This window comes from Canis aureus, chromosome 31, assembly GCF_053574225.1.
Source record: "Canis aureus isolate CA01 chromosome 31, VMU_Caureus_v.1.0, whole genome shotgun sequence".
NCBI classification, from domain to species: domain Eukaryota; kingdom Metazoa; phylum Chordata; class Mammalia; order Carnivora; family Canidae; genus Canis; species Canis aureus.
In genome coordinates this window covers 24,178,039-24,205,047 of record NC_135641.1, presented here as the reverse complement: position 1 = coordinate 24,205,047, position 27,009 = coordinate 24,178,039, and the positions used below count along the sequence as shown (strand labels likewise).

At 47.3% G+C, this 27,009-nt stretch overlaps 1 protein-coding gene and 2 long non-coding RNA genes across 9 annotated transcripts in view; 2 read left to right on the top strand and 1 right to left on the bottom strand.

The window, feature by feature from the left end:
- Window positions 1–3,605: 3,605 nt before the first annotated feature.
- On the top strand, window positions 3,606–12,546 carry LOC144302558 (uncharacterized). Its single transcript, XR_013369461.1, has 2 exons — window positions 3,606–7,316; window positions 10,765–12,546. It is a non-coding gene; the product is annotated as an uncharacterized LOC144302558 (long non-coding RNA).
- Window positions 12,547–14,524: 1,978 nt separating this feature from the next.
- Window positions 14,525–26,873, top strand: LOC144302559 (uncharacterized). The gene is made up of 3 exons (XR_013369462.1): window positions 14,525–23,929; window positions 24,876–25,174; window positions 26,204–26,873. It is a non-coding gene; the product is annotated as an uncharacterized LOC144302559 (long non-coding RNA).
- Window positions 15,542–27,009, bottom strand: part of ST6GAL1 (ST6 beta-galactoside alpha-2,6-sialyltransferase 1) — a 122,290-nt gene continuing 110,822 nt past the window's right edge. For all 7 annotated transcript variants that reach the window (XM_077880022.1, XM_077880024.1, XM_077880020.1 and 4 more), the window contains 3 exons: window positions 22,400–22,498; window positions 21,148–21,322; window positions 15,542–18,647 (listed from right to left, as the gene is read on the bottom strand). In XM_077880022.1, coding sequence (XP_077736148.1) covers window positions 18,406–18,647; window positions 21,148–21,322; window positions 22,400–22,498 — 516 coding nt within the window. In that variant the 3' untranslated portion in view covers window positions 15,542–18,405. The remainder of the gene's footprint in view (window positions 18,648–21,147; window positions 21,323–22,399; window positions 22,499–27,009) is intronic.

Genomic DNA, 27,009 nt, shown 5'->3' with positions numbered 1-27,009 from the left:
GTGGTTGGAGCTGGTACAGAGGACACAGATAATCTGTGTGGAAGGTCAGCTCTGTTTTCACTCATTACTCATCACCCATGCACCAGTAACTTCTCTGCTAGCATGAAGTGAACTCTCCCCTCTCATGGCAGAGTTCCTTTGATCTACCAACAAAGGAGGAAAATAACCAGGTCTGATTCATGGATGGATTGAATATGTTGGTATAAGCCCCAAATCAACCATGGACTATATATATATCCTCACTCACCCTGAAAGACAGTGGAGAGGGGAAGTTCCCCAGCTGGACAGAGTTTGGACATTGCATCTGGTCATCTACCTTATATGGGGAGAGAAGTGGCCTGTGGTAAGGATGTGCATATAGAGATTCATGGACAGCAGTGAATGTCTTAGGGATTGATTAGGGACCTGGAAGGAGAAGGATTAAAGCCATCTGGAGAAGAAGCATACAGATGAACCTATGAGAGTGGGCTCAAAGTGTGAATATGTTCCGTGCCCACCAGTACCACGTGTTTCACACCCACCAGTAAGTATTCCTGCAGAAGAGACATACCACAAGCCGGACATTCCAATGGATGTCAGTTTGCCTCATTCTTGGCCATATCACTGTCCAGCAAGCCCATGAACAAAGCCAGCCACGAAGGCAGAGATGAAGACACACTATTTATGAGCCCATAGCTCCCTTTCACCCAGGTGAACCTAACTGCTGGTATTGCTGAACATCTGACCCATCAGAAACAGAAACCAACACTGAGTCCAAATATAGCGTTAGCCCTTAAGAACAATGAGTCACTTTTCACTAAGTGAAAAGTTGATTACATTGGACCCTGTTCACTCTGAAAAGGAAAGCATTTTTCCTGATTGCAGTTTGATGTATATTCCAGGAATGGGCTTGCCTTTCCTTCCCACAGCCTCATTTCACTAGCCAAGACCCACAGAGCATCTGATTTACCAGCATGAAATGTTGCACAACAATGCTTTGAATGTGTGTCCGTGGGCACAAAACTCTAGGATCCATTAGTTCTACCACATACTACATCATCCAGAGGCTGGTGGCCTAATAGAGCGTTGACAGCCTCTTAAAGGCACAGCTGAAGTGCCAGCTTGGAGGTTATACCCTGTGAGGATGGAATCTGTGTAATCAATGGATAGAACATAGAAATTTGGCAATCAACCAGCAGAAGTAGGAAATGACCCCATTACCTTCACTCCCACTTGAATAATTTGTACTCCTTGTTCCTGCAAACTTAGGCTCTGTGGGTCTGAAGGTCCTGGTACCCAGGGGAGGTATGCTTCCACCAGAAGATATATTAAGAATTCAATTAAACTTAAAGCTATGGCTACCATCTGGTTACTGCCAGTAAACCAAAAGATACAAAAAGAGGTTGCCATACTATCAGGGGAATTGACTCTGAGGAAGTAGAACTGTGCTTCATAATGAAGGTGGGGGGAGTATGTTTGGTGCTCAGGTGGCTCACTGGGATATTTCTTGGTACTTCTATGGCCAATATTAAGTGTGAATGGGTAGCTGCAGAGCCATGGCCTAATAAAGGCATGGTAACCAGAAGCTCAGAACCCTGAGGTTGAAGGTCTAGATCATCTCACCAGGCTAGCCACGTAGCCTACCAGAAATTGTAGTCAAGGGCAAGAGGGGAATCTAGAGCAGATAGTAGCAGAGAAAAATGACAAACATTACAATCTCAGGACTAACTGCAGTAGTGAGGGCTATGGCTTCTCTCATGAACATACCTCTCATAACTTACCCCCAGAAACCTGGGCCAAAGGTACCTTTTTCTCCACATCCTTGCCAACACTTGTTAGCTCTTGTCTTTTTGATGATAGCCTTTTTAAGTTTCTGTGAAATAGTGTCTTTTTTCCTTTGATTTGCATTTCCTGATGATTAGTGATGTTGAGCACTTCTTGATGTACCTGTTGGCCATTTGTATGTTTTCATTGGAAACTGTCTATTTGGTTCCTTCTCCCTCCGACCAGTTTTTAATTGGATTATCTGTTTGTTTGCTATTGAGTTGTAGGAGTTCTTTATGTATCTTTGATTTGTAACTATCAGATATAAGATTTGCATCCTATATCTACCCTATAGGTTGCCTTTTTATTTTGTTGATTGTTTCTTTGCTATGCAGAAGCTTTTTAGTTTGATATAGTTCTACGTCTTTTTTTTGGCTTTTGTTGTTGTGCTTTTGGTATCATATCCAAAAATATCATTCCCAAGACCAATGTGAAAGAGTTTTATTCATATGGGTTTTTTCCTATGAGTTTAGTGATTTCAGTTCTTATGTTTAAGTCTGTGGTCCATTTCAAGTTAGTTTTGTGAGTGGTGTAAGGCAGGGGTCCAATTTCATTCTTCTACATGTGATAATCCAGTTTTCCCTGCTCCTTTATTGAAGACTATCCTTTCCCTATTGGATACCTTCTAGGTAGCATGTAGGTAGCATGTTTGGTTTTTTTTCTTTTTACCCATCCACTACTTGATATCTTTTGATTGAAGAATTCAGTCCATTTACCTTTAGAATGATTATTGATAGATAAGGACTTACTAATGTCATTGTATTCTTTTTTGGCTGGTTTTGTAGTTCTTTTTTCCCTTTCTTCATTTCTGCCTTCCTTTGTGAATTATTGATTTTCCTTAGTGGCTCTGATTTTCTTCCTTTTATCTTTTGTGATTCTACTCTAGGTTTTTGTTTTGCAATTCCTGTGAGACATTTATAAAAATTTTTATATGAATAACACTCTATTTCATGCTGATAAAAGTTTAACTCAAATCACATTAAAAAACTCTAAACTTTGACTCCCTGCTTTTATGTTTTTGATGTCATAATTTATATCTTTTTATATTGTGTATCCATTAACAAACTTGTAGCTATAGTTATTTTTAATATTTTGTCTTTTAACTCCGATGCCAGAATTAAGTAGTTAACACACTACATTAGTATTAGAGTATTCTGAATCTATGTTTGTATCTACCTTGGTGTATATTTTCTCATTACCAATTAGCGTCCTTTTGTTTAAGCTTAAAGAACTTCTTTTATCATTTCTTGTTAAGCAGGTTCAGCAGTGATGAATTCCTTCAGCTTTTACTTATTGGGCAAGGTCTTTATTTCACCTTCATTTCTAAAGGACAATTTTGCTGGATAGAGTATTCTTGGTTGGCAGTTTTTTCATTCAGTCCTTGGAATGTATCATCCCATTCTTGCCCAGCCAGCAAGATCTCTACTGAAAGGTTCACCAATAGTGTTATGGGGATTTCCTTGTTGAGGGAATGTTTTTCCTTTTACTTCTTTTTAAATTCTTTGTCTTTGAGTTTAGACTGTTTTATTATATTATGTCGAGGGTAAGACCTCCTTGGCCTGACATTTTGGGGTGACCTATTAGCTTCATGAAATTGCATGTTTATTTTATTTTTTTTTTTAATTTTTATTTATTTATGATAGTTACAGAGAGAGAGAGAGGGAGGCAGAGACACAGGTAGAGGGAGAAGCAGGCTCCATGCACCGGGAGCCCGATGTGGGATTCGATCCTGGGTCTCCAGGATCGCGCCCTGGGCCAAAGGCAGGCGCCAAACCGCTGCGCCACCCAGGGATCCCGAAATTGCATGTTTAAATCTCTCCTCAGATTTGGGAAATTCTCAGCCATTACTTCTTTAAATAAGTTTTCTACCACATTTCTCTCTCTTCTGGTGGGACTCCAATGATGTGCATTATTTCCCTTGGTGGTTTCTCATAGTCCCACCAAGTCTCATGGCCCACCGAGTCTCATGGGCTCTTTTCATGTTTTTTTCCTTTTGTTCCTCTGATTGATACTTCAATTGGTCTGCCTTCTAGCACACTGATTCTTTCTTTTGCTCAGTCAAGTCTATCGTTGAAGCTCTCTATTGAATTCTTCAGTTATTGTATTCTTCAAATCCATGTTTCTTTGTTTTTTCATATTTTCTATCTCGTTGTTGAACTTATTTTTGTATTGTTTTCCTGATATCATTAAATTGTTTATCTGTGTTCACTTTCAGCTCTTTGAGCATTTTTAGAACAATTATTTTGAATTCTTTGTCAGACAGTTCTTGGATATCCATTCTTTTGGACCAGTTACTAGCAGCTTAATGTCTGTATTCCTTAAGTGGAGTTATGTTCCCCTTATTCTTAATGATTCCTGAGGCCCATGTAGGTGCCTGTGCATTAGAAGAACTAGACTTTAGGAACTGACTTTGGTAAGGGAAGACATTCACTTGCAGGTGGGGGCATGCTGGAGTGTGCTGTGACCCCAGGTCTAGTAGTAGAGGGCTCCAACTATGGGAGCATGTGGCAATACCAGGTCCGGGGGAGGCATGATATCTCTTCGGCTCAGGCCGCTGGAGTCCCCAGCATCAACAACTATGTGTGCATGGTGAGGATGGGGAGAGGAGTTAGCAATGGTTGTAACAGCTGTTGTGATATTCAGTGGTACCTCCAGGTCCAGCACCTAGGGGTCAGAGCTGGTGGTGTGTACACTCTGAGCTGTGGGAGCCAGCTGCAGGTGCCTATGTAATGGCAGGAACCAGTTGCAGATACACATATCCAGGGCAGGCAGCAAGGGCCAGGGACAACTCTGGGTTCACTGACAGCTACAGAGGCCCTAAGTGTCAATAGGATTTTCTGTAGTGCAATCTCCCACTGCATGTGTGTACTTCAGTAGAGACTGGTATCAGGAGTTGGGTCAGAGGATTACAGATCACAGATGGAGGGGCTAGCTATACATTAGTACAGTGGTACAGGCCAGTTATAAAATGCAAGGCCTGATCTGGGCACATAAGCAGCTATGGGGGCCCATGGCTGCACAGTCTCTGTGGTGTGTGCACCGGGGGGTGTGCACTACAGTAAAGGCTTGTGATGGCTGTCTGGTCAGCAGCATGCAAGGGAACAGCTGGAAGGTCTAGCCCTGAGTACACACATAGCAGTCAGTGGGGGGGATGGTCAACAGTGAACATCTAGGCTGATGCAGTCACAGAGGTCCGAGTTAGCTGCCAGTGTGGATCCCAGGCTCTGGCAGGGGCAGAGTGGTGGGGGTGGTGATGGAGCAACAGGGACTCAGGTGGCTGGCATCAGTGAACACAGATACCCATAGAGCCAAAGCTGGTGAACCATGCAGAGGGGTCTGGCAGCTGTGCTGGCCATTTGTTCTTTCTTTAGGGTGAAAGCTGCTGGGTCTGTCTGTGTAGCAGGTCACTGTGAACCACAATTGGTCCTGCTGCATGGCTGCTCTCAGTAGCCCCTGCTTTCCTTTTTGTTCCTAGCTATCTCTATACATCTCAGTTTTGCCTGTCCGGGTGGGGCAGAACTGAAGCAGGTCTTTTCTGTGGTGCCATGACAGGCTGGAGAAGCTAGTTGCTTAGCCTGCTTTTCCTTTCCTGAGCAGAGGAGCTCTTTCTAACTGGGAAGTTCCCACTTGGCCCTGAGCATACCGCTTGGCAAGGCAGGGTGATGCAGACAGAATGAAGCTGTCCTCCTCCTCGTGCAGTTATGCTGAGTTTTTTTGTTGTTGTTGTTCCACTGTGTTGCTAAAATTTCTTAAGTGGACCCCAGAGCTGTTTTTGTTCATAGCTAGCTATCTAATTATTGCTCTTTATGTGGGGACAGGAGCTGGGGTCTCCTGTGTCACCATTTTGATGATATTACTCTCCTCATCATTATCATTATCATTATCATTATAATCTTTGTAACTTGATCACATGGCACCAGGATTGGGCAAAATGTATGTACATCAGCATTTATCAGTTGGATGAACACGTGGTTGGATAGGTGAATGGAGGAACAAATTTACTTAAACAAAGTTAAACAAATATTTTTTAGAAGTTCTAAAAGAAAAAGTTGCAAAGAAATGGCTGGCAGGATTAGTGCACACTAGATTCAGAGTTTAAAATGAACTTTAACGTCTGCACTAGAGAGTCTGTCCCAAGTGAAGATTGCTGAGTTAGGCAATAGTAGAAACTTCAGCATAAGGATAAACTTAGAAAGTGTTCCTACTCTTGAGTAGTGGCCCGGCAGTGCTGGTGTCCTTCCAGCTAGTAAACATGGAATATTGCTATGTGGCTTCTGATGGAATTTACCATGGTCTGATAGGAAATAATTCACATGAGCAAAACCGAAGCGAAAAAAGCTGAGATTACTAACTGCTGGCCAAGTAGAGCAGACAGTGAGATCAGCGTGGTCACCACAGGCCAAACCACTAACTCCCTTCTCTTGGTAAGTAAGCACTGCCTGGAGCATTAGAATCAACTATGGTTGGATTATTTTATTGTAAAAGTGGCTACTCAGGGTTTCTCCATGTTTTTACTTTCATCTAGAACTCTCAGTTGAATATTACTTTATTACTCAGTTCCCAGGGCCATACACTTTCCCTGTGCAATATGTTCCAGGAACAGGAGGTTTCCTATTTGGAAAAGAGGTATTCATGTAAAGCCCTAGCGGATACCTCCCCCTTGCTCTCCCTCCGCAGAGATTCATAAGGGCTTACAGCCTCTGTGTCAGCGTGAGCTGCAGGGTTTAAGACATGCAGCCATGTTCATGTCTGTGCCTGAGACTGGTCCTTTCCATTCATCTAATCATGCCTCCGATAGACCTTTGGCAAGTGGGTTTCAGAGCGTCCCAATAAAGAAACTTGTGAAACTTTCCCCCACTTATTTTTAGGCTCCTTCCATCTGTCTTTGGAAAGAGGTAGAAACAAACATCTGAGGCAGCACAGTGAGAGCTCTGGGCAGTGCCAGGGTCTGAGGCTGCAGTTCTGGCTCTGTTTGTTCAGCTGTGCGGCCCACCTGTAGGCTGCCCCAGAGCAGAGATGTTGTCATTAGAGACACACACACACCTCCTCGCCACAGAAGGACAGACCAGATCTCATGTCTGGAAAGAGTGGGTCACTTCTGTAGCGACAGACTTGACCGATTCAGTTACTCAAAGCAACTACACTACTGTGCCGCCTCTGCTATCTTGCTGCCTCTACTCCCCTTCCTGGCTGACCTAGCTACATGCATGCACTCCCTCCACGAGGGACTTCTCTGTCAGAGGGCATCTTGTTTCCCCAGACCTTGCTTCATGCTTTGGCCTTGGCCCTTTACTGGAAGCTCCATCTCCCTCGAACCTTGACCCGAATAGGACAGCGAGGCCTTGGTGTGAAGTGGACCTGCCTCCATGGCAGCCATCACTGTCTTCCTCTTCTTGTTTCTTCTTTGAACACCAGTGCCAGGCACCAGCCACTCTCACTGCCTCTCCTTACCACCATCCTCACTGCTGCGAGAGCCACAGGCTGCTCCTGCCACACTGAATTCTCAGTCTTCCGTAAGTGTTGCAGGGAATCTGAATTTAGAGACTTTCCTCAGACTTGCCCCACAGTTCCTCTCGTCCTAATTCTATAACAGAGCAATAGAACAATCTGTGTCCCTTTCCTCTCCTTTTGTGACCCCCTGAACTTGAGCCAGGCCTGCTAAGCCTAGAAGGGCAGACTGCTCCCCTAGCCTGGGCCTTTGGCAGCAATCTGTATGACTGTATAAAATAATTTATGGTTTGCCTATCAGAGTCCACTTTCAATCTGTTTGGCTAGCAGATGTTGGGCCTTCACTGCTTTAGGGAAAAGGGGACTTGAGCCAAAAGCAAAGAAAGACACAGAAGATAATCTTGGACTTTTGTATTTTCAAGGGTCCAGATCTGGGGTTAGTGTGCTTTAAAAAAATTTTTAGGAGAAGGTTTCACTATGTGTGCTTTTTGCCTTCATTTGTTTTTTGTTTTTTGTTTGTTTTTTGCTTTTTGCCTTCTATATTGACTTTTTTTTTAAAGATTTTATTTATTCATTCATGAGAGACACACAGAGAGGCAGAGACACAGGCAGAGGGAGAAGCAGGCTCCATGTGGGGAGCCCAATGTGAGGGACTCTATCTCAGGACCCTGGGATCATGACCTGAGCCGAAGGCAGACACTCAACTGCTGAGCCATCCAGGTGCCCCTATACTGACTTTTGAACCTTACAACTAGATAGGAATATGATTCCACTGTGCAGTTTTATAAAGAAACTAGAATTTTATAGCCAGGCAATTTGTTTTTCATGAAAACAGAAAGACATTTTCAGATATGTAAGGACTTGTGTACCCTTGAAACAAGTTTTTGAAGATGTATTGCAACAGAATGATAAATGGAGCAAATTAAGAGCATCAAGATTGGGGATATTACAGTATAAAATGATTATTGGTGAGTAATTAATCTATTTAAAATAGAAATATTCCTTAAAATATGCTGTAACTGGTTATTAAACTGAATGATATCATCAAAAATTATTCTCCATACAATATTCTGAATCTGAAATCCTCTAATTAAAAAAAATATATATATATAAATTCAATTAATGAACATGTAGTGTATTATTAGTTTCAGAGGTGGAGTTCAGTGATTCATCAGTTATATATAACACCCAGTGCTCATTATATCAGGTGCCCTCTTTAATGCCCATCACCCAGTTACCCTATTCCCCTTCCCCTTCAGCAACCCTCAGTTTGTTTCCTAGTGTTAAGAGTATCTTATGGTTTGTCTCCCTCTTTGATTTCATTTTATTTTTCCCCCCTTTCCCCTACATTCATTTGTTTTGTTTCTTTAATTCCATATATGAGTGAAATCACATGATAATTATCTTTCTCTGAGTGACTTCTCTCGCTTAGCATAATATTTCACTCTAGTTTCATCCACATCATTGAAAATGGTACAATTTTGTTTTTTGGGGCTGAGTAATACTCCATTGTTTATATATACTACATCTTCTTTATCCATTCATCTGTCAATGGACATCTGGGCTCTTTCCATAATTTGGCTATTGTGGACATTACTGCTATAAGTATTGGGGTACAGGTGCCCCTTTGGATCACCGCATTTGTATCTTTTGGGTAAATGCCTAGTAGTGCAACTGCTGGGTCATAGGACTAAAATCCTAATAGTAACAAAGGTTAAGGATAGGGAATAGAGAATAAAAGTTTGTCAAACTTACTTTGTTTATATAGAAATATAAGATATCGTTTCATTTTTGACTCTGACAAGGAGTGAAATATAGGGTAAAGTACTTTTGCAAAGCTTTGAGTAGAATGACATATGGGATATATATACTATGCTATATCAAATGTATATTATACAAAGCTCTGAAAATGATAAAAGGAAAACCTATATAATAAAAGGAGAAAACAAAAAATAGTTGGAAGTATAAAACAGAATGAAAAAAGGTAACAGTTAAAGATAATTATGATGGTACATTAAAATGATTTTAAAATAAATTAAAATCTCCCTATTAAAAGGCTAACATTCTTGGGCACCTGGGTGGCTCAGTTGGTTAAGCATCTGACTTCAGCTCAGGTCATGATCTCAGCATCCTGAGATCGAGCCCTGCATCAGGCTGCACACTCAGTGGGGAGTCTGTTTCTCCCTCTCCCTCAGCCCCTCCTCTTGCTTGTGTTCTCTCTCTCAAATAAATAAAATCTTTTAAAAAATAAAAATAAAAACATAAAAGGCTAGCATTCTGAGTCAGAAAACAAAATCTAATAATGTATTGGTTTTAAGAAATGCACTTAAAACCAAATGAGACTCCAAAAAGCCTTATATGCAAAAGGATGGTCATGAGTATATCAGATCTTCTTAACAAATAGTACTGAGGCAACTGAATATCCACATACTCCAAAAAATGAAGTTGGACTCCTTGTCTTATACCTATCCCAGAACTAATTCAAAATGGATCATTGACCCAAATATGAGAATAAAGCTATAAAGATCTTACAAGAAAACAGAAATAATCTTAATGACCTTAGGCAAAGTTTTATTAGATATGATACCAAAAGAATAAGGAACAAAAGAAAAATAAACTTCATAAAAATTAAAAATTTGTGTGCTTTGAATGATACCATTGAAAAAGTGAAAGCCCACAGAATGGGAGAAATATTGGCAAATCATATATCCAAAAAGGGACTTTTATCCAGAATTTATAAAGGACTCCTAAAAAACTCAATTATAAAAAGACAAAATTAACCCATTTTTTTTAATGGGCAAAGGTTTTGAATAGATAGTTCTTCAAAAGGATATACAAATGGCTGATAAGCACTTGAAAAGATATACTGGGTGATATCATCATGATGGCAGCATAGGTCATTCCTTATTTCAGCCTCCCTCACAAGAACACCAACTAGCAACTATTCATAGACAAGATACTATTGTGAAAATCCCATAACCCAGGGGTGAGACTGAGGAACTCCTTGGGGCCACAGAGACCCAGACGGACGACTACATTAGAAGGGTTAGAAGAGTTGGGGCGCATGGGTGGCTCAGTTGGCTGTGTCAGACTCTTGGATTGGGCTCAGGTCATGATCTCGTGATCGTTGGATCAAGCCCCAAGTTGGACTCTGTGCTGAGCTTTATATTCTTTCTCCCTCTCTCTTCTTCCAGCTCATGCTCTCTCTTTCTCTCTCTCTCAAATAAAAAAAAATATTTAAAAAGAAGGGAAGAGAGGGACGCCTGGTTGGCTCAGTGGTTGAGCGTCTGCCTTGGGCTCAGGGCATGATCCTGGAGTCCCAGGATTGAGTCCCATGTCAGGCTCCCTGCATGGAGCCTGCTTCTCCCTCTGCCTGTGTCTCTGCCTCTCTATATATCTCTCTCATGAATAAATAAATAAAATCTTTTTTAAAAAAAAATAAAAAATAAAAAATAAAAAGAAGGGAAGAGAAGAGGCAGCTTGCGTGTTTCATTCCACCATCCACTTGGACAGACACTTTGGCGATGAAAATGTCAGCAGGCCACCTGGCAAGTGGCAGACCAGCGGGCCGGTGGTGCAGATCACCTTGAATGATATGGCAGGGAGCACAGGACACAGCAGAAGCCCCAAGAAGTCGTCCCCATGTAGAGAGGCCATTGGTAATGGCAGTGAGGTTTGGTTCTACTCCAGGAAACATTTTCAAAAGGTAGGAATTTACCCTGAGGGTTATTTTGCTTCCTCTTTGTATTAAACACGAAACTCCCCTTTCAGTCTTGGTGATTGGTCCTTTGGATTTCCCCAGTTACATATGCCTACTTGAAAAATCCAGAAACGTGTGGAAAGCTTTGATGTGCATAGTGCTTTCGAGCGTGGGCTCCAGAGCTGGACTGTACCCTGCTCGTACCACTAGAGCAGGCTCTTCCACTAATACCTACTTGTTACTTCCGTTCGTACCCGACCTGTTCAGGCCTCTGTTGCCTCGTCCGTAAAATGGGAATAACAAAATTGTCGATCTCCTTGTTGTGAGGATTACATGAGTTAATACTCATCGAACCCTCAGAACAGAGCCTGACACATCCTACAGCCCTGATTAGGCAAAGAGCCACACCAGCCCCCCCGTCCAACTGTTAAGCATAACCTCGGCAAAACCTGCAAAAACAGGGAGCCTGAACAGTGACCCTGGCAGGCTCAGAGCCCAGCCTGTGATCCTGCCTGCTTGCTGAACACAACCTTTGGCCTTGCACAGGCAGGGAGCCCTGATGGTGACTGGACTCGATTGCAGAGTATAGTGGGCCCAACCTGATGAAGGAACCCAGACGTCAGCGCTGCCTGGCCGGAGAGCACAGTCTCTAGCCCCACCCAACTGCAGGATACAGCTGGAGGCCCCTTCTGACCACAGGACCTGGCCAGCAACCTTGCTTTTACATGGCTGGCAAGTTTCTGTTGGCTGTTCCCAAGAGGCTTCAGTTCTCAGGACTTTTCTGCAGGACTGCTGGAGTGTCCTCATGACATGATGGTTGGCTTGCCCTAGAGCAAGTGATCCAGATGAGAGCAAGGTGGAAGCTACAATGTCTTTGTGACCTAACCTGAGAAATAATAAACTGTCATTTCCTCAGTATCCTACTGGTAACACTGATCAGTACTCTCCAGCATGGGAAGGGATTTCATAAAGACATGAAACCAGGAGGTGAGGGTCAGTGGGGTTCATTTTGAAGCCTGGCTACAACAATCTGCCTTATTGACCCTAACCCTGCCACATGCAAAATATATTCACTGCTTCCAAATCCTTCTTGCTCCTCAGACCTCAGATGGCAGGGGATCCCTGGGTGGCTCAGCGGTTTAGTTCCTGCCTTTGGCCCAGGGTGCGGTCCTGGAGTCCCGGGGTCGAGTCCCGCGTCAGGCTCTTGGCATGGAGCCTGCTTCTCTCTCTGCCTGTGTCACTGCAGATATTCTACAAAAAAAATGTTATAATGTATACAATTTTCCTTAGAATTGGACATGCGGTTTTTTATACTTGTTTCCCCCCACAAAAGTGTAATTACAAAGACATCCCTACTGTTCTGGAGACATTTTTGTGATGTATTTTTAAATTTTAAAAAGTGGGATGTGATCTTATGTACGTGTGTGTATGTATGGATATATAGTATTTTAAAATAGAATTGGGAACTGCTAGCAGAGATTATCTTTGGATGATAGGATGCAGATGACTTTTTCCCCTTTATGATTTCATGCTTTTAACAGTGAATATGTACTACTATTATCATCAGAAAAAGCATTAAAAAAAAAAAAAAGGAATCCTGCCTATCCCTCAAGACTGTCACCCATTAAGACTACCCAAATCCCTGTCAAGTCAATCTCTTTTTTTTCTATAATTTCATTATCGTTCTTTTCCTTGTACAATCCCATTTCTTCTTATTTGGCATTTGTATGGTACTCTTCTCCAGTTATAAATGCCTGCCTAGCAGCGTGAGTGTACCACCTAGGTCTGGCGCTCCAGAAAATGGCCTCGCTGCTCTCACCTAAGCCTGACACCACACACAGGCAAGGCAGGCCCGTTCTCCCAGGCTCTGATTTCTTGGAGGGCAGGCACTGTGGCCATTTGTCACTGTCTCCCACTACCACCCATTGGACTGAAGTCCTCTTCCTATTAGAAACTTGTTATCCAGTCAGTGCTGAAAAGGACTGGCTGGTGGTATAAATGAGTCAGGTGGTGGGATTTTTATGGGTGCCCCAGGCCTTTTCCTCTTTCCTGCAACTGATGTCATTATCCCGGCCACGGGGAGGAATTTTCTGGCCTGGAAAAGTGGAAAGTGACCCTGGACAATAATGCACTCCCTATTAAATCACAGCACATCCCAGAGGGCTGCCCAGCGCATCACAAGGAAAGAAGAAACCAAGATCACACAGGAGGCCGGAGCTAGGACTGGTGGGGGTGGCAGTCGGGGCGTCCAGGTGTGCCCCTCTCCCCTCCCATTTCCGGCTACAGAACTGGTACCCTAGGGGTGTGGGCTCAGCACGCTGTCAGGGTGCAAAGGTTTCTGTAAGAACAAAGAGCCTAAGAGTTGGGCTTTGGTCAGTGAGGAGAGCTACTGGGGTGGCCGACGAATCTCTCGCTGGAATGGCCTTTCCCTTTGTGGGCTGGCTCTCCCAAGTGGTTGGTGAGGTGAGGAGGAGCCAGGGACTCGTTCTTTCTCCCTCATGTCCAACATAAACACCTTTTTAAAAAGCAGCAGATTAACTAGAGTGGGAAGTAGGGGAAAGGCAGCCTGAGGAGGCTGCAGAGTTCCCCTCCAGACGCAGATAGAGGGGCCCAGGCCACCTAGCTCACCAGCTAAGAGGACCTGACAGATTTAGGGCCACTGTAAATGTGGCGAGAACAAACCTCAGTTCCCAGAAGTCTATTTTTCTGTCACTTCTATCCTGAGCTCCCTTTCCACTGGGGTCTGGACAGAAACCCAGTCTGCGTTGATAGGGCATTACAGCTGAGTTCCAGGAAGCTTACAGCACTAAAGCACTGGGTGCAGGTGCCAGAAGTAAATACGGGCATATCTTGTTTCGTTGTACTTCACTTTATTGCACTTTGTGGATACTGCATTTTTTAAGAAAGTTTGTGGCAACCCTGTGTCAAGCAAACCTACTGGCATGCTTTGTCCAACAGCACTTGCTCAGTTCCTCTGTGTCACATTTTAATAATTGTTGCCATATATCCAAGTTTTTCATTATTATTATATTTGAATTGCTGCAATTTCAGATAAAACTTGAATGGATGAGGAGTTGCTTCTCACGGAGGAGCAAAGAAAGTGGTTTCTTGAGATGGAACTCTCCTGGTAAAGATGCTGTAAAAATTGTTGAAATGACAACAAAGGATTTAGAATATTATATCAATTTAGTTGATTAAGCAGTGGCAGGAGGGACGCCTGGGTGGCTCAGCCGTTAAGCGTCTGCCTTTGGTCAGGGCGTGATCCCAGGGTCCTGGGATCGAGTTCCTCATCTGGCTCCCTGCATGGAGCCTGCTTCTCCCTCTGCCTGTGTCTCTGCCTCTCTCTGTGTGTCTCTCATGAATACATTAAAAAAAAAAAGCGGTGGCAGGGTTTGAGAAGACTGATCCCCAATTTGAAAGAAGTTCCACTGTGGGTAAAATGTATCAAACAAGATTGCATGCTACAGAGAGATTGTTCATGAAAGGAAGAGTCAATGTGGCAAACTTCGTTGTTTTTTTGTTTTGTTTTGTTTTGTTTGAGAGAGAGAGAGTACAAGTGAGGGGCGGTGAGGGGCAGGGGGGGAGGGAGAGAATCATAATTAGATTCCATGCTGAGTGTGAGCGCAGAGCCTGATGCAGGGCTGGATCCCATGATGCTGAGATCATGACCTGAGCCAAAATCAAGAGTCAGACACTTGATCAACTGAGCCACCGAGGCACCCCATATCGTTCTCTTATTTTAAGTAATCACCACCGCTACCCCAGCCTTCGGCAACCACCACCCTGATCAGTCAGCAGCCAGCAACACCTGGGCAAGACCCTCTACTTATGACTCATTGGAAGCTCAGATGATGGGTAGTATTTTTTTTTTTTTTTACCAATAAGAAATTTTTTATTAAGGTCTGTGCATAGTTTTTGTAGACACAATGCCCTTGCACACTTTTTTTTTTTAAAAAAGATATTATTTATTTATTCATGAGAGACACAGAGAGAGAGAGGCAGAGACATAGGCAGAGGGAGAAGCAGGCTCCCTGTGGGAAGCCTGATGCGGGACTCGATCCCAGGATCCCGGGATCATAACCTGAGCCAAAGGCAGATGTTCAACCACTGAGCCACCCAGGCGTCCCTGCTCTTGCATACTTAAACAGACTGCAATGGAGTGTGGTTTAGGGGGACACATTCAAGCCAGAATGGCAGGTGTATGCAGTTCGCAGAGAAAAGGAACTTTCCTTTCTCTCCTATTCCTGCTTCTCACGGTTTTTATCCAAGCATTTTAGCTATCCCCTTGAGACATCATTCCCTTAGGGTCCTTAGGCCTTTGGAAACCAAGGTGAACACCTTCCTTCTGCTTTCTGTCCTCCTTCATCCCTTCCCTGGGGGCAGACAACTCAGTCATCTGAATCCAAGCAAGAGCAAAAGGGAGAAAAACCAATCAAGCTGCCACATAAAGAGACCATTCTTCCTCCTGGAGTACTGAAGAGAAGCTAGTGGGGGAGGCTTCGTGGCTTTGGGATTCCAGTCATGTCCTCCTTGGAGACAAAAGGTGATAAGCAGCAGTGGTTCCCTTAGCGAGTAAGAAGAGAGGGAGAAGCTTTTTAAAAACATGTTTATTTTAAATTTTTACATAATCTTTGGGTAATTCAGAATGAGATTAGGCATGTTTCAGACACTTCTGAGATGGAGGTCTCCAAACCAAAATGAATAGCTTACGTGATTGAAGGACTGGGGGAACACATGACAAAGGATGAAGAGACACCTACTGACAAAGACACAAACCCCTTGGGACGGGGACTTCCCTGCAGCACACAGTCACCATTTTTAAGTTACCTGTCGCAAATATTAAACATCTCACCAGACCAACAATAATACCCCTGTCTTATTTGCATTTTACTAGTTTCCATAGAGAACACAGAATTAAAAGTTCCATAGACCCAGAATCACACTTAAATTAATTTGATCCCTTATATTAATAATAATTAAAAGCTAGCATCTACCCAGTGTAGTCTCAGTGTCCACACCAACGCCTATCTCCCACTGGTGGAATGCCACCTTCCTCTGTTTATGATTCAAAGATTGCAATGAGTGCATCGAAAGAGAACCTAAAGCAAGCTGAGAATTCCTGGGCGCACAGAGGTGGAGAAGACTCCCTCTACACAGCAGGAAGCAGCCCAAATGCTCTGCCTATTCCCAAGCCAAAAGACCAAAGCTGCAAGGAGGGAGCAGGAGGAGGAGGGACACTTCTGCACTTGCACCCCCGCTGCCTTGGATGGTTTCCTGGGTGCTCCAGCCAGGGCAGTTGTCGTCTCCCAGTAGCATAGTTAATTCCCTGATGATGGGATTCCCTCTCTGGCTTCCCTCAAAGCAAGGTCCTGCCCAGGTGTGAGCTTGGAGCAGGTTCTTATTGGAGGAAGGAGGGAGAGAGGCAAAGAAGCCACTATGTACTAAGCACCTGCTATGTGCCAAGTACAGACCCGGGACAGGTGTTTCATGTAAGCTTAACAACAACCCTGTGAGGTAGGCTCATTACCTCCATTTAGCAAATGTGGAAACAGAGCCTCAGGAGAATTAGCCCATGGTGGCATGGCTAGTAAACAGGGGAACATCAATTTGAAAACCCAGGGCTTCTCTCTCCAGGACTCCTTCTACTGCCCATATAACCCAAGGGTCTGGCAGCATGAGAGCACTCCAGCTCCCAGACCGCTGGTCTAGAACTCAAGCTGAAGAGGCCCTTGAGCACATGGAGCCAGGAGTCCACAAGCCTGGGTCTAGGAGCCCTGGCTCTACAGCATTACTTTGTAACCCTGAGTGAGTCCTTTACCTTCTCCTCACCGGGGCCAGACCAGTCCAGTGTGGTTCTTCACCTGGGAAGGGGGTAGCAAAACTCCCCAGGAAGCTTATTTGCACACCACGGTGGGAGGGGCTCTATCTGGAGACTCTGACGTTGCCCCTTGCCGGAGAGGTGGAGGGCATAGCCGTCTGATAAACCATTATCTCTAAGGTTCTGTCTTTTTTTTTTTTTTAAGATTTTTTTAAAAATTTATTTGAGACAGAGAGTGAGAGAGGCAGAGACACAGGCAGAGGGAGAAGCAGGCTCCATGCAGGGAGCCCAATGTGGGACTCGATCCCGGGTCTCCAGGATCACGCCCTGGACTGAAGGTGGCGCTAAACCGCTGAGCCACCCAGGCTGCCCTAAGGTTCTGACTTCTGAGAGCAACTTTAAATTCTAGGGAACCACATCCCTAACTCCCTGAGACACATTCTGCAAAAAAGCCCATGAAGGTCAAAGAAATCATCGGATCGGGAGGCTTTTAAAGTACAAAATGCCTTAAAAGTAATTTGAGAGAGGGAAACAATCTACTGTTTTAGAGGGGAAAAACAAGGTGGCAGGCAGGAGGGGGTGGGGCAGGCATTGACAGGGAAGCAGCGGACACGGTGTGCGAACCCAGCTGCAGCGAAGGGTCAGGCCAGGCCGAGCGTGGACAAGTCAGGTTTTTGGCATTTGGCTTGCCAGGTGTCTGCCATGGGGCTGCACTCAGAGGGAGCGGTTTCCTTAAAAAATAACTTGAGCCTTGAAGTTTGGGCAGACCTTAGAGAATAAACATGGGCAGTAAAGGCAGAAGGGAAAACACAACTCAAATGACTCAAACATCTGCTTGACGTGTTTCTCCACTTCCTCTAAAAGCTCCTCCACCGCGCAGCTCAGCGAAGCCCTCTCCGACCACAGTCACGGCAAATGCGTGGCCCCTCTGAGCATGAGAGCGGACAGCACGGAGTCGGCCTCGCCACGAACGCCCTGAGCACTGAGCACACTGAATCCTCCCTGTCTCTCTCCCACTGAACTGTGGACAGCCGGAGGATGGAGACCGTGCCCTTCTGTGCCTCTCTTCTCCATATGGAGAAGGTGTGGGTTCATCAAGACCCTCTGCTCAGAAGCACCCAGGCTAAGGACCCACCAAACCAGCCAGAGAGACAGGAATGCCACCTCTCCCAGGGGCATGGGCTTTGGGAGAAACTTTGTTCTGGAGGAATCGACATGTTTCCTATGCCCAGTACCACTCATTGGCCCCCAGAGCCACCCTATAATACTGGCCCAATCATAATTTGGGAGAATTTCTTTAAAATGTGACATCGGTGTAAAAGTGCAGGTTTGAAGCAATGGAGAGTGCTGGTTTGTGAAAATAAGGAGAAAACAGCCCAGCTTTGGCAGCCCTGGTGGGAAGGTGGTATGGAAAGAATGCTAGGTGTGTGTGTACATGTGTGTGGCAGGAGGCTTTGGGCTCGCACACCTCTGCAGCTACGGGGCAGGCTGGACCTGGCTGCTTGCTGTTGGGACTCCTACAGCCTGTGGTTCTCGCTCACAGAAGGCCCACAGTGCGGGCCGCGATTGTTTAGGAGCGTGATCTGCCCAGACTTGGTGGAGAATGGCGAGGGGGACCTGACCAGGGAGCCCATGCTCAGCAGCGAATCCTCCGGAAGCCAGGCAGTGTAGCTTTCCCCAGCAGGTAGATGTCCTCATCTGTGCCCTGGTTGAGGTGCTTCACCAGATTCTTCTCGAAGAGGAGTGGGTGGTAGGCGCCCATCGTGCAGGCACTGTCAAAGAACTTCTGGTAGTAGTAGCACACATCAGTCTTACGCTTAGATGGGAGGAACTCGTAAATATCCACCTGGTCACACAGTGTCATCATGATGATGATACCTGAAGAGGAGAGCAGAGGTAAGTCCTGCCCGACAACCCACTCCAGCACCCTAGAGGTCTGCCCCGTGAGTCCAGCAGCTCAGAAACCCAAACCTGGGGAGATGTTGATCTAGAGTTTCTGTTGACAACTCTGATTCCCAGCCCGAGCTCTGCCAGTAAGCCAGTCCAGCAGGCTTCCTCAGGGTGCAGGCTGCTGAGCTTATGACCTGTGAATCCCTAAACACTAGAGGACTGAAGTGCTCCGTTCATCAGTCACTGAGTGTATCGGTGTGAACATGAAGAGGGAGGACAAGAGGACAGAGGAGACAGTACCATCACACGTAGATAGTACTTTCTAGCACTTGTGTATCCAGCGGGAGCCTCGCAGGTGGCGCTGACTGGGGGGAGTTGTTTCTTAATGGTACTTCAGAGAAAGAGTGTGGGTGGGGAGGCTGTCCTTCCCTCAGCTGCCAGGGGGGTGGTGGGAACAGGAACTTGCGTGGCCCATATTGACGGGCTCCGTTCATTCCGACAGGAGATAGAGCGGAGGGGGTGAGGCCAGGTTGGCGCTCTCGGGGAGGTGGCACAGAACACTGTGCTGGAGACACAACCCAACGAGAGGCAGGAGACTCCTGCTACACCCACGCTCGTCCCCACCTGGCTCAAGTGTCTCATGCAGGACACGTCTCTCCTTGGGCCTCAGGGTCTCCATCTGCCCCGAGGGGTGATCCAACCGCTTCTCCTACCACAAAGGTTGTTGCTAGCATACAGTGAGATCATGGCTCTCAGACTCCTCCTAACAACCCCTTCTGACCCCTTAGGATGAAGCAGTTCTCACTAATAGCCAAACTGTGAACTGCTAGCAGCAACTATGTTCCAGAGGAATCAGATATGGGAAAAGCCCTCTCTGGCTGCCCCTGGTCCAGTGGGGGAGAAAAGATACTTCTGCAACCAAGCTGGGGAAGGCGCAACAGAAGTGGCTTCTGGAAATTATGGGAGGGAGCACCTCCTATGGGTCTCAATTAAATCTCCCAGCAGCAGTGGTATGGGGCCCGGTAGGGGCCATGACCAGGAGGGATGGATGAGGGCAGGGCTGGCAGTGGAGGGGACTGCATGGATAAACACCAGCCACTGGGGCGATGGGAGAGTGTTCCCCAGATGCTTTTCCAACTATTCCTGCTCATAAGGTCTCCCAGAAGAGCCCCAAATGCATACATACAGAAGTTGAAGAAAAAGGTATGAAGATATGGTCCTGAGATGGCCCCCATCCCTTTCTCCAAGGAGTGCCTGTGACATTGAACACTCAGTTGTTCATGAGCTCAGAGGACAGTTCCCACGGGGCTACCCTGTTCTGCACCCAGAAGAACCCATCAAACTAAGAGACTCTTAAAGACAGAGAACTGAGGGTTGCTGGAGGGCAGGTGGGCAGGGGAAGGGCTGGAAGGGTGGTGGGGATTAGGAGGGCACTGGTGATGAGGAGCACGGGGGCTTGTATGTAAGTGATGAATCACTGAATTCTACTCCTGACACCGATATTATACCATGTATTAACTAACTAGAATCTAAATAAAGTTTTGAGGAAAAAAATGTAAAATTAAAAAAAAAAAAAAAAGAATGCTTCAGTCTCACCTCCCACCCTGAGGGAGTCTGCATTCCAGGAGAGCAAGCACATCACACAGGGTGGTGTCCCAGAGCTATCTGGAGGAGAAGAGCCATCCTGCGGGGGGGCGGGGGGGGGGCAGAGGAAAGAGCTGCCCTTCCATGTGTCCAAGAAGAAAGTCTGAAGCCCGCATTTAGGACCCTCTGGCCTCAGACCGCAGCCCACCTACACCAGCTCCCTCAGCTCCATTCACGACCCTCAAACCCCATAAAGCTTTGCCTTTCATTCTTCTCAGGGCCATGACTAGGGTACTCACCGGGTTAAGGCCGATTTTTAAAATTTTGAATAAAATATTATTGATTCTTGTTTGTCCTCGGATTCCAGTATGGCTCAGCATAACATGATCACTGATCCTGTCCTTATTTAAAATGTTGATATTTCACTCAGCTTAAAATCTTACATTAATTGTGATTTTTAAAAGATACCGTATGCATAGTATTTACCCAGTCACTGAATTTTTTGGTGCCCCCTTAAATTGGGAGGCCAATGCCTGCCTCCCCTCCTCTTCCAAATCCCAGTGCTGCCCTTCCTGTTTTCCTGCCCCCTCCCCACACCAAATCCACCCCTTACCCGGGCCTGGCCCAATGCCACTCCTTCACCAAGCTCGCTGACAGAAGGGGTGCTCCCTCCTGGCTTTCTGACCCCTGATTGAACTCCCCCACAAACACCCTAAAGAAAAAGGATTCTCTCTTATTGGTGTCTGGATCTTACCTAGAACTTGGCACAACCTACACACACAGCAAAAACCTAGCAATTGTTTGGTAAGCAAAGAATTGGATGAATGAATGAATGAATGAGATCTCATTTTCTAATCTCTTCTAGAAACAAACATGAGAGGTCTTTCCCCAGATACGGACTCACCGAGCATCCCGGAGGATGGGGGGTTGGGCTGGATCTCCTCTGGGGAGACTTCTTGAATGATGTCCCATAGCTCCCAAGGCATCTGGGGCTTGAGAATGTAAAAAGGCTGGTCAGGATGCAGCTTGCGATAGCTCTTGTAGTTCTCAAAGAAGCTGTAGTCGGGGCTCTGGTACCACTGAAAGGGAAGGAGAGGGTCTTCTCAAGAAGAGGGATGTGCCTCAGAGCCCCTTCCTTGGAGCTGACTCCAGATTTCTCCGCATCACAGCTCTCACTTGACAGCACAGCGGACCCAGCACACAGCCGGTGCTCACAGGGAGTTTTGAGCTTGGCCACCCCAGCACAGCCTCAAACTTTGGGATCATGACTCAGGGAATGCTATCAGGGCCCAAAGGGGCCCTTGGCACCATCTAATCCCACTTCTTATTTTTAAAGGGGCGAAAACTGGGGCACAGCTTGCCACACTGTCGGTCCCGAGCCCCTGTCCCGCCCCAGGCAAACTTCAGTTCTAAGTGAGACCAGAGCAAGACTGTGGAGGCTGAGGTGGCGAGGGCGCCGGGGATGGATGACCAGAGCCGTCAGCTCCCAGGGGGTCTGACTTCAGAATCCAGTGTCCCCAGGACAGCAGCCTCCAGCCTTGCGCCCTGACACCGTTGTCCTGTGGCACTGCGGCACGTAGGGAGAGGCTGGTTGACACGCCCGACGGACAGCAAGTGTGCCACTCTGGAGGAGCTGCAGAGCAAGGGGGCCTGAGACTCCCAACCCCGAAACAGAGCCCTCCGCTTGGTAAACAAAGTCCTGGGCCAGGCGACTTCCCCTCTCCGTACTCTAGTCTCCTCACCTGTACAAGGGAAACAGCCATGCCTCTATCTACTTCCCTGTTGTTATGAGTTGAAATGGGAAGAATTCTGGAAAGCGGAATGGTGATTCTGTCCCAGGAATGTATAATCACTGTCTACTCCTGCTGATCCGCACCCGAAATGACTGTACTGGACGGCCCCACCCGACAGTGAGAAATCCAGCCACCCCGACTCCTGACCCGCGCCAGAGTTAAGAGAGAAACACGGCCCTGTGGGGCCGAGCACAGCAGCGAGGCTGCAGGACAGGAATACTTCTGCGCTGCTCGTCTGGATGACGAAGGAGCCAGTCTTCAGGGCTGGCCCAGGTCAGCCGTGACTTTCAAAACCCAGGAACTTGGGAGCATCTCTAGGCAAACGGAAGACTCAATCTCTCTTTCCCACGGACGCCCACCTACCTTTGGGATATCTGAATGGTAAACAGACGGGTCCCATACAATTAGGATTCCTTCGTTGTACAGACTGTCCTTGAGGAAGCGCCCTTCAGTGGTGACCAGCTGCAAGGAAGAAACAGACCAACTGTCACCTGGATGCTGACATGTAAACGCTTGCCTCGTAGTACTGACTGGCAGGTCACAAGCACCACCGGAGGCCCCAGGGCCTGTGAGGCTTCTGTCTTGGTGTAGCACTTAATTTCAGCGATTTGTGAGATCAGCCGTCGGACGTTCACCTTCAAAAGCACACATGCCCCAGGTGGAAACTGAGAGGAACAAGTGGCAGAAATCAAATCAAGAGCTGCCCTGAAACGAAGAGCAAGAATCACCACAATCCCTCCGCACCCCGACTGCTCACCATCACGAGGCGGAGAGCTAATCAGTGTCACTGTAATAGCCCAAGAATGACTACGGGAAGGTGTCAACCCAGAGAGCGGCAACTTGCCACGAGCCTCTGAAGTCATTCAGCTACCTCGTCACCCCCCCCCCCCCCCCCCCCCCCCCCGCCAAAGGTAAGAACGGCCTGGAAGCCTGAAGACTACAATCCCACTTCCTCAGTATATCATTGAGATAAGAACTATTAGCAGTGGGCCCACCTTGGCTGGGTTCTACTGGGTGCTAAGGAGTCCCCAGGGAGGGGTGGCTCAGTCAGTTAAGCGTCTGCCTTTGGCTCAGGTTATGATCTCAGGGTCCTGGGACTGGATCCTGCATCAGGTTCCCTGCATCTCTGTCTCCCTCTGCCTCTCGCTCCCCTTGCTTGTGCACACTCTCTCTCTCTCTCTCTTAAATAAAATCTTTATGGGGATCCCTGGGTGGCTCAGCGATTTGGCGCCTGCCTTTGGCCCAGGGCGCAGTCCTGAAGTCCTGGGATCAAGTCCTGAGTCGGGCTCCTAGCATGGAGCCTGATTCTCCCTCTGCCTATGTCTCTGCCCCTCTCTCTTTCTATGTCTATCATGAATAAATAAATAAAATCTTTAAAATAAATAAATAAAATCTTTCAAAAAAAAAAAAGAAAGAAAGAAAAAGGAGTCCCCAGGGGGTTACAGGGTGTCAGCATGAGTCTGGCCGTGAGGTGAGTGTTCAGGGACAAATCATAGCGGGCCAAGCCAGGAGAATGGGGTGTGAGGAGACAGAGGATGTCCCAGCTGTGACATGTGGCAGAGACTGCTAGGTATCACCCAATATCCATTCATTCTTTCTTCCTTGGAAACAAACAGTTCTGTTTACCTCAACACATGGCCACCTAAAATAAAGATGACCTGAAATAAAAATTTCCCAACTTCTCTTACAGCTAAGTCTGGCCCCATGATAAAATTCTGGCCAAGGGTATGTGAGCAAGTGTGACTTCCAGAAAGTGTCCTTAGAGGCAAATTCATGCCTTTCTTTGTTCATTCCTCCTTCCTGCCAGCTAAGAGTGGATGTGATGGCTGGAGCTGTAGCAGTCATCTTGGACCATGAAGCTGAAGTCCCATGACTGAAGGGCAAATGCACAAGGTAGCAGGACCTGGGTTCCTGACACACTGGAACACCATAGCAGTTCTGGAATGTCCACCCTTGGCCTTCTTTTACATGACATAGAAATACATTTTTATCTTGTTAACCTAGTGCTGAGGGGTGGGCAGCATGTTCCTGTCACTAACAGACAAACCTAATTCTACTCACTACCATGAGGAGCTTATCTGGGAATACGCAGGTTGTCCAGTGCAGCTAGGATACAGGGGGAGAGCTAGAAGGTATTAGAAAAACATAGGCAGGGGCCACGCCAGAGAGCTCGGGGTTTCTTCAGTAGATTATGGAACTGGTGAAGGCTTTTCAGTGAGAAGGATGTAAATTGACTAGTGTTCTGGAGTCTCGAGAGTTAGAGAGAAGGGGAGACCAGATTTCAGCCAAAAAAAATGATGGGGAAGGACAAGGAGCTACAACTTGCAACTGGAGACTTGTAGACTCACTGCGTGCTGAGAGTGAAGGAAAGCGGTTCAAGGGGACTCCTAGACCTCAGGCCGTTTCCTACAATGAGAATGTGGAAAGAAAAGCAAATGTGCCAGGGGTGGGTGAGGTGGGGGTCTGAAGTTCAAGGATGAGGCAGTTGGCCTCAAGTCCCACAGCGAGGGGCCACTGGATCTAGGAACGTCTTCTGACTTTAAGTGCAGTCCTGTGTCCCCAGGGAGTATTGTAACCCCTGGCACAGGCATGCAGTGCTGTGGTCCAAAGGCCGGCCAGGCATCCCGGCAGGCCGGGCTTTGCAAGGCAGACACCACGGAGCTGGAGCTGGCGACAGGAAGGCCCAGGGAGCAGCGGGCGACCTCCCACTATTCTATACTTCGGGGACAGAATTCCACAACTTCATTCCTATTCCCACCCGGCTCCACCCCCCTCGGAGCGGCTGGTGTATTGAGAGCCCAAGTCTTTTCCTGAGCCCCGCTTCCTTCTCTGCCATCAGCCAGGTGATGCAGGTGCGCTCAGGAGGACAGAGACGACTGGGATTCTTAAACCGTCTCCTGCTCCTCCCAGTAATCTCTGCACAAGGAGGAGGCCACTGGCAGCTGGTTCTGGCATCCTAAGGCTTTCCTGGGATCTGGGGCTTCGCGGGCCTCAAGTCCCAAGGGAGCTGCTCAAAAGTCTCTTCCCCTTTGCCACAAAGGCGAACAACGATAGCAACCGATGCCATCTGGTGCGGTTCATCCCAAGCCACGTACTTCCATACACTGTCTCAGTTCATCTTCGCAACAGCCCCAGGAGGTAATTGTTTTTAAGACGCTCTTTTTATAAATAAGGAGATAAAGTGAGAGATGCCAAGAAAGTCGCCCCAGCTTACAGCTAGTAGCAGGGGGTCTGGACGGGAGCCCTGCTGCCTGGCTCCAGGGTCCGCCCTGCTGACCGACCCGCACTGCCTCCCGCAAGGGGGGGGGGGGGTCTGCGAGGGGTGCGGGAGGAGACAGACACGGCGCGAGAATGTTGCTTCGTCTGAGTCGTAGCAAGTCAAAGCTGGAAGATCCTCGAGGGGCTGGACCCAATCCGTCAAGTTTAGATGGGTAAACTGAGGTCCAGAGAGCAGAGAGACCTGTGGGCGAGCTGGGGACAGAGCCAGAAGGGGAGCCGAGAGGCTGCCCCCCCCCACTGCGCATGCGCATAATGAGCGCCCTGGCTCCGCAGCCTCGGTCCTCACGCGCATGCGCACGCTGCCCCCCCCCCCCCCCCCAGCTGCTGCGCGGGAAGCACTAAGCAAGAAACTGAGAAGAGAGGAAGGTAAGGGCTCGTTTTCCAGAGCAGGAGCAGAGGTGACGGCAGCCAGGCCCCGGGCGGGGACGGGAGCGGCTGGCAAGCACCCCGCAAGTGGAAACGGACCTGGCCCTGACCTGCCCGCCCGCATTCTGGCGGCCCTAACGTGACGTTGAGAGATGTCCCCCTACCCGAGGGGCCTCCGAGCGGCTCGGGGAGGCGGGCAGTGCTCCGGGGCCGGGGAGGGCCATTTCCCCTCGCGGGGCTCAGGTGCAGGGGCACCAGCCGGGGCACCAGCCGTGCCGGGAGCATCTCTGCCAGCCAAGGCGCTGGGGACAGAATGTGCATCTTCTCAGGTGCCCCTGCCCTTAGCCTGGTGCAGAGTCCGACTGGGGTCCGGGATCCCAGGAGCCTCGTGACGAGGGACGTGAGTCATCGCCACAGCGACAGAGCCCCCAGGGACACCTGCCAGGAAAAGGCCACGCAGGGAGACGGAGAGGTGCTATTATGGAAACCTGTTTATTTATTTTTATTTTTATTTTTTTTAAGATTTTATTTATTTATTCACGAGAGACACAGAGAGAGAGAGAGGCAGAGACACAGGCAGAGAGAGCAGCAGGCTCCATGCAGGGAGCCCGATGTGGGACTCGATCCGGGTTTCCAGGATCACACCCCGGGCTGCAGGCGGCGCTAAACCGCTGTGCCACCGGGGCTGCCCATGGAAACCTGTTTAAAGTCATCTCTCCAGTCACAAAGTAAGAAATGCTCACTGCAGAAAGTGAGAGAAGAATACACACGACTGCATAAGGTAAGAAAACAACAGACAATATCTGTATGAATATGTTGGCCTTTTTTCTCCCCAAATCTTTTTTCCCCTCAGCGTCTTCCCGCCCCCCACCAAAATTCTTATGTTGAAACCCTAACCCCCGATGTGACTATATTGGAGGTGGGGCCTTCGAGGAGATAATTAAGGTTTAATGAGGTCACAAGGACAGGTCCTCCATCTGATAAGACTGATATCCTTATAAGAAAAGGAAGAGACCCTAAAGATCTCTCTCTCTCTCTCTCTCCACATGTGCACCGAGGAAAGGCCACGTGAAGAGGCAGAGATGTGGCCCTCCACAAGCCATGAAGAGAGCCCTTATCAGAGACCAAGCTTTATGGCACCCTGATCTTGTACCTCTGACCTCCAGAATTGTGAGAAAATAAATCTCTGTTGTACAAGCACTCCCATCTGTGGTATTTTGATGGCAGGCCTAGGACACTGATAGACCCTGTGTGTGTGTGTGTGTGTTTGTGTGTGTGTGTAGATACTGATATCTTAACTATAGAGTCTAGACTTACTGTCTTGTTAA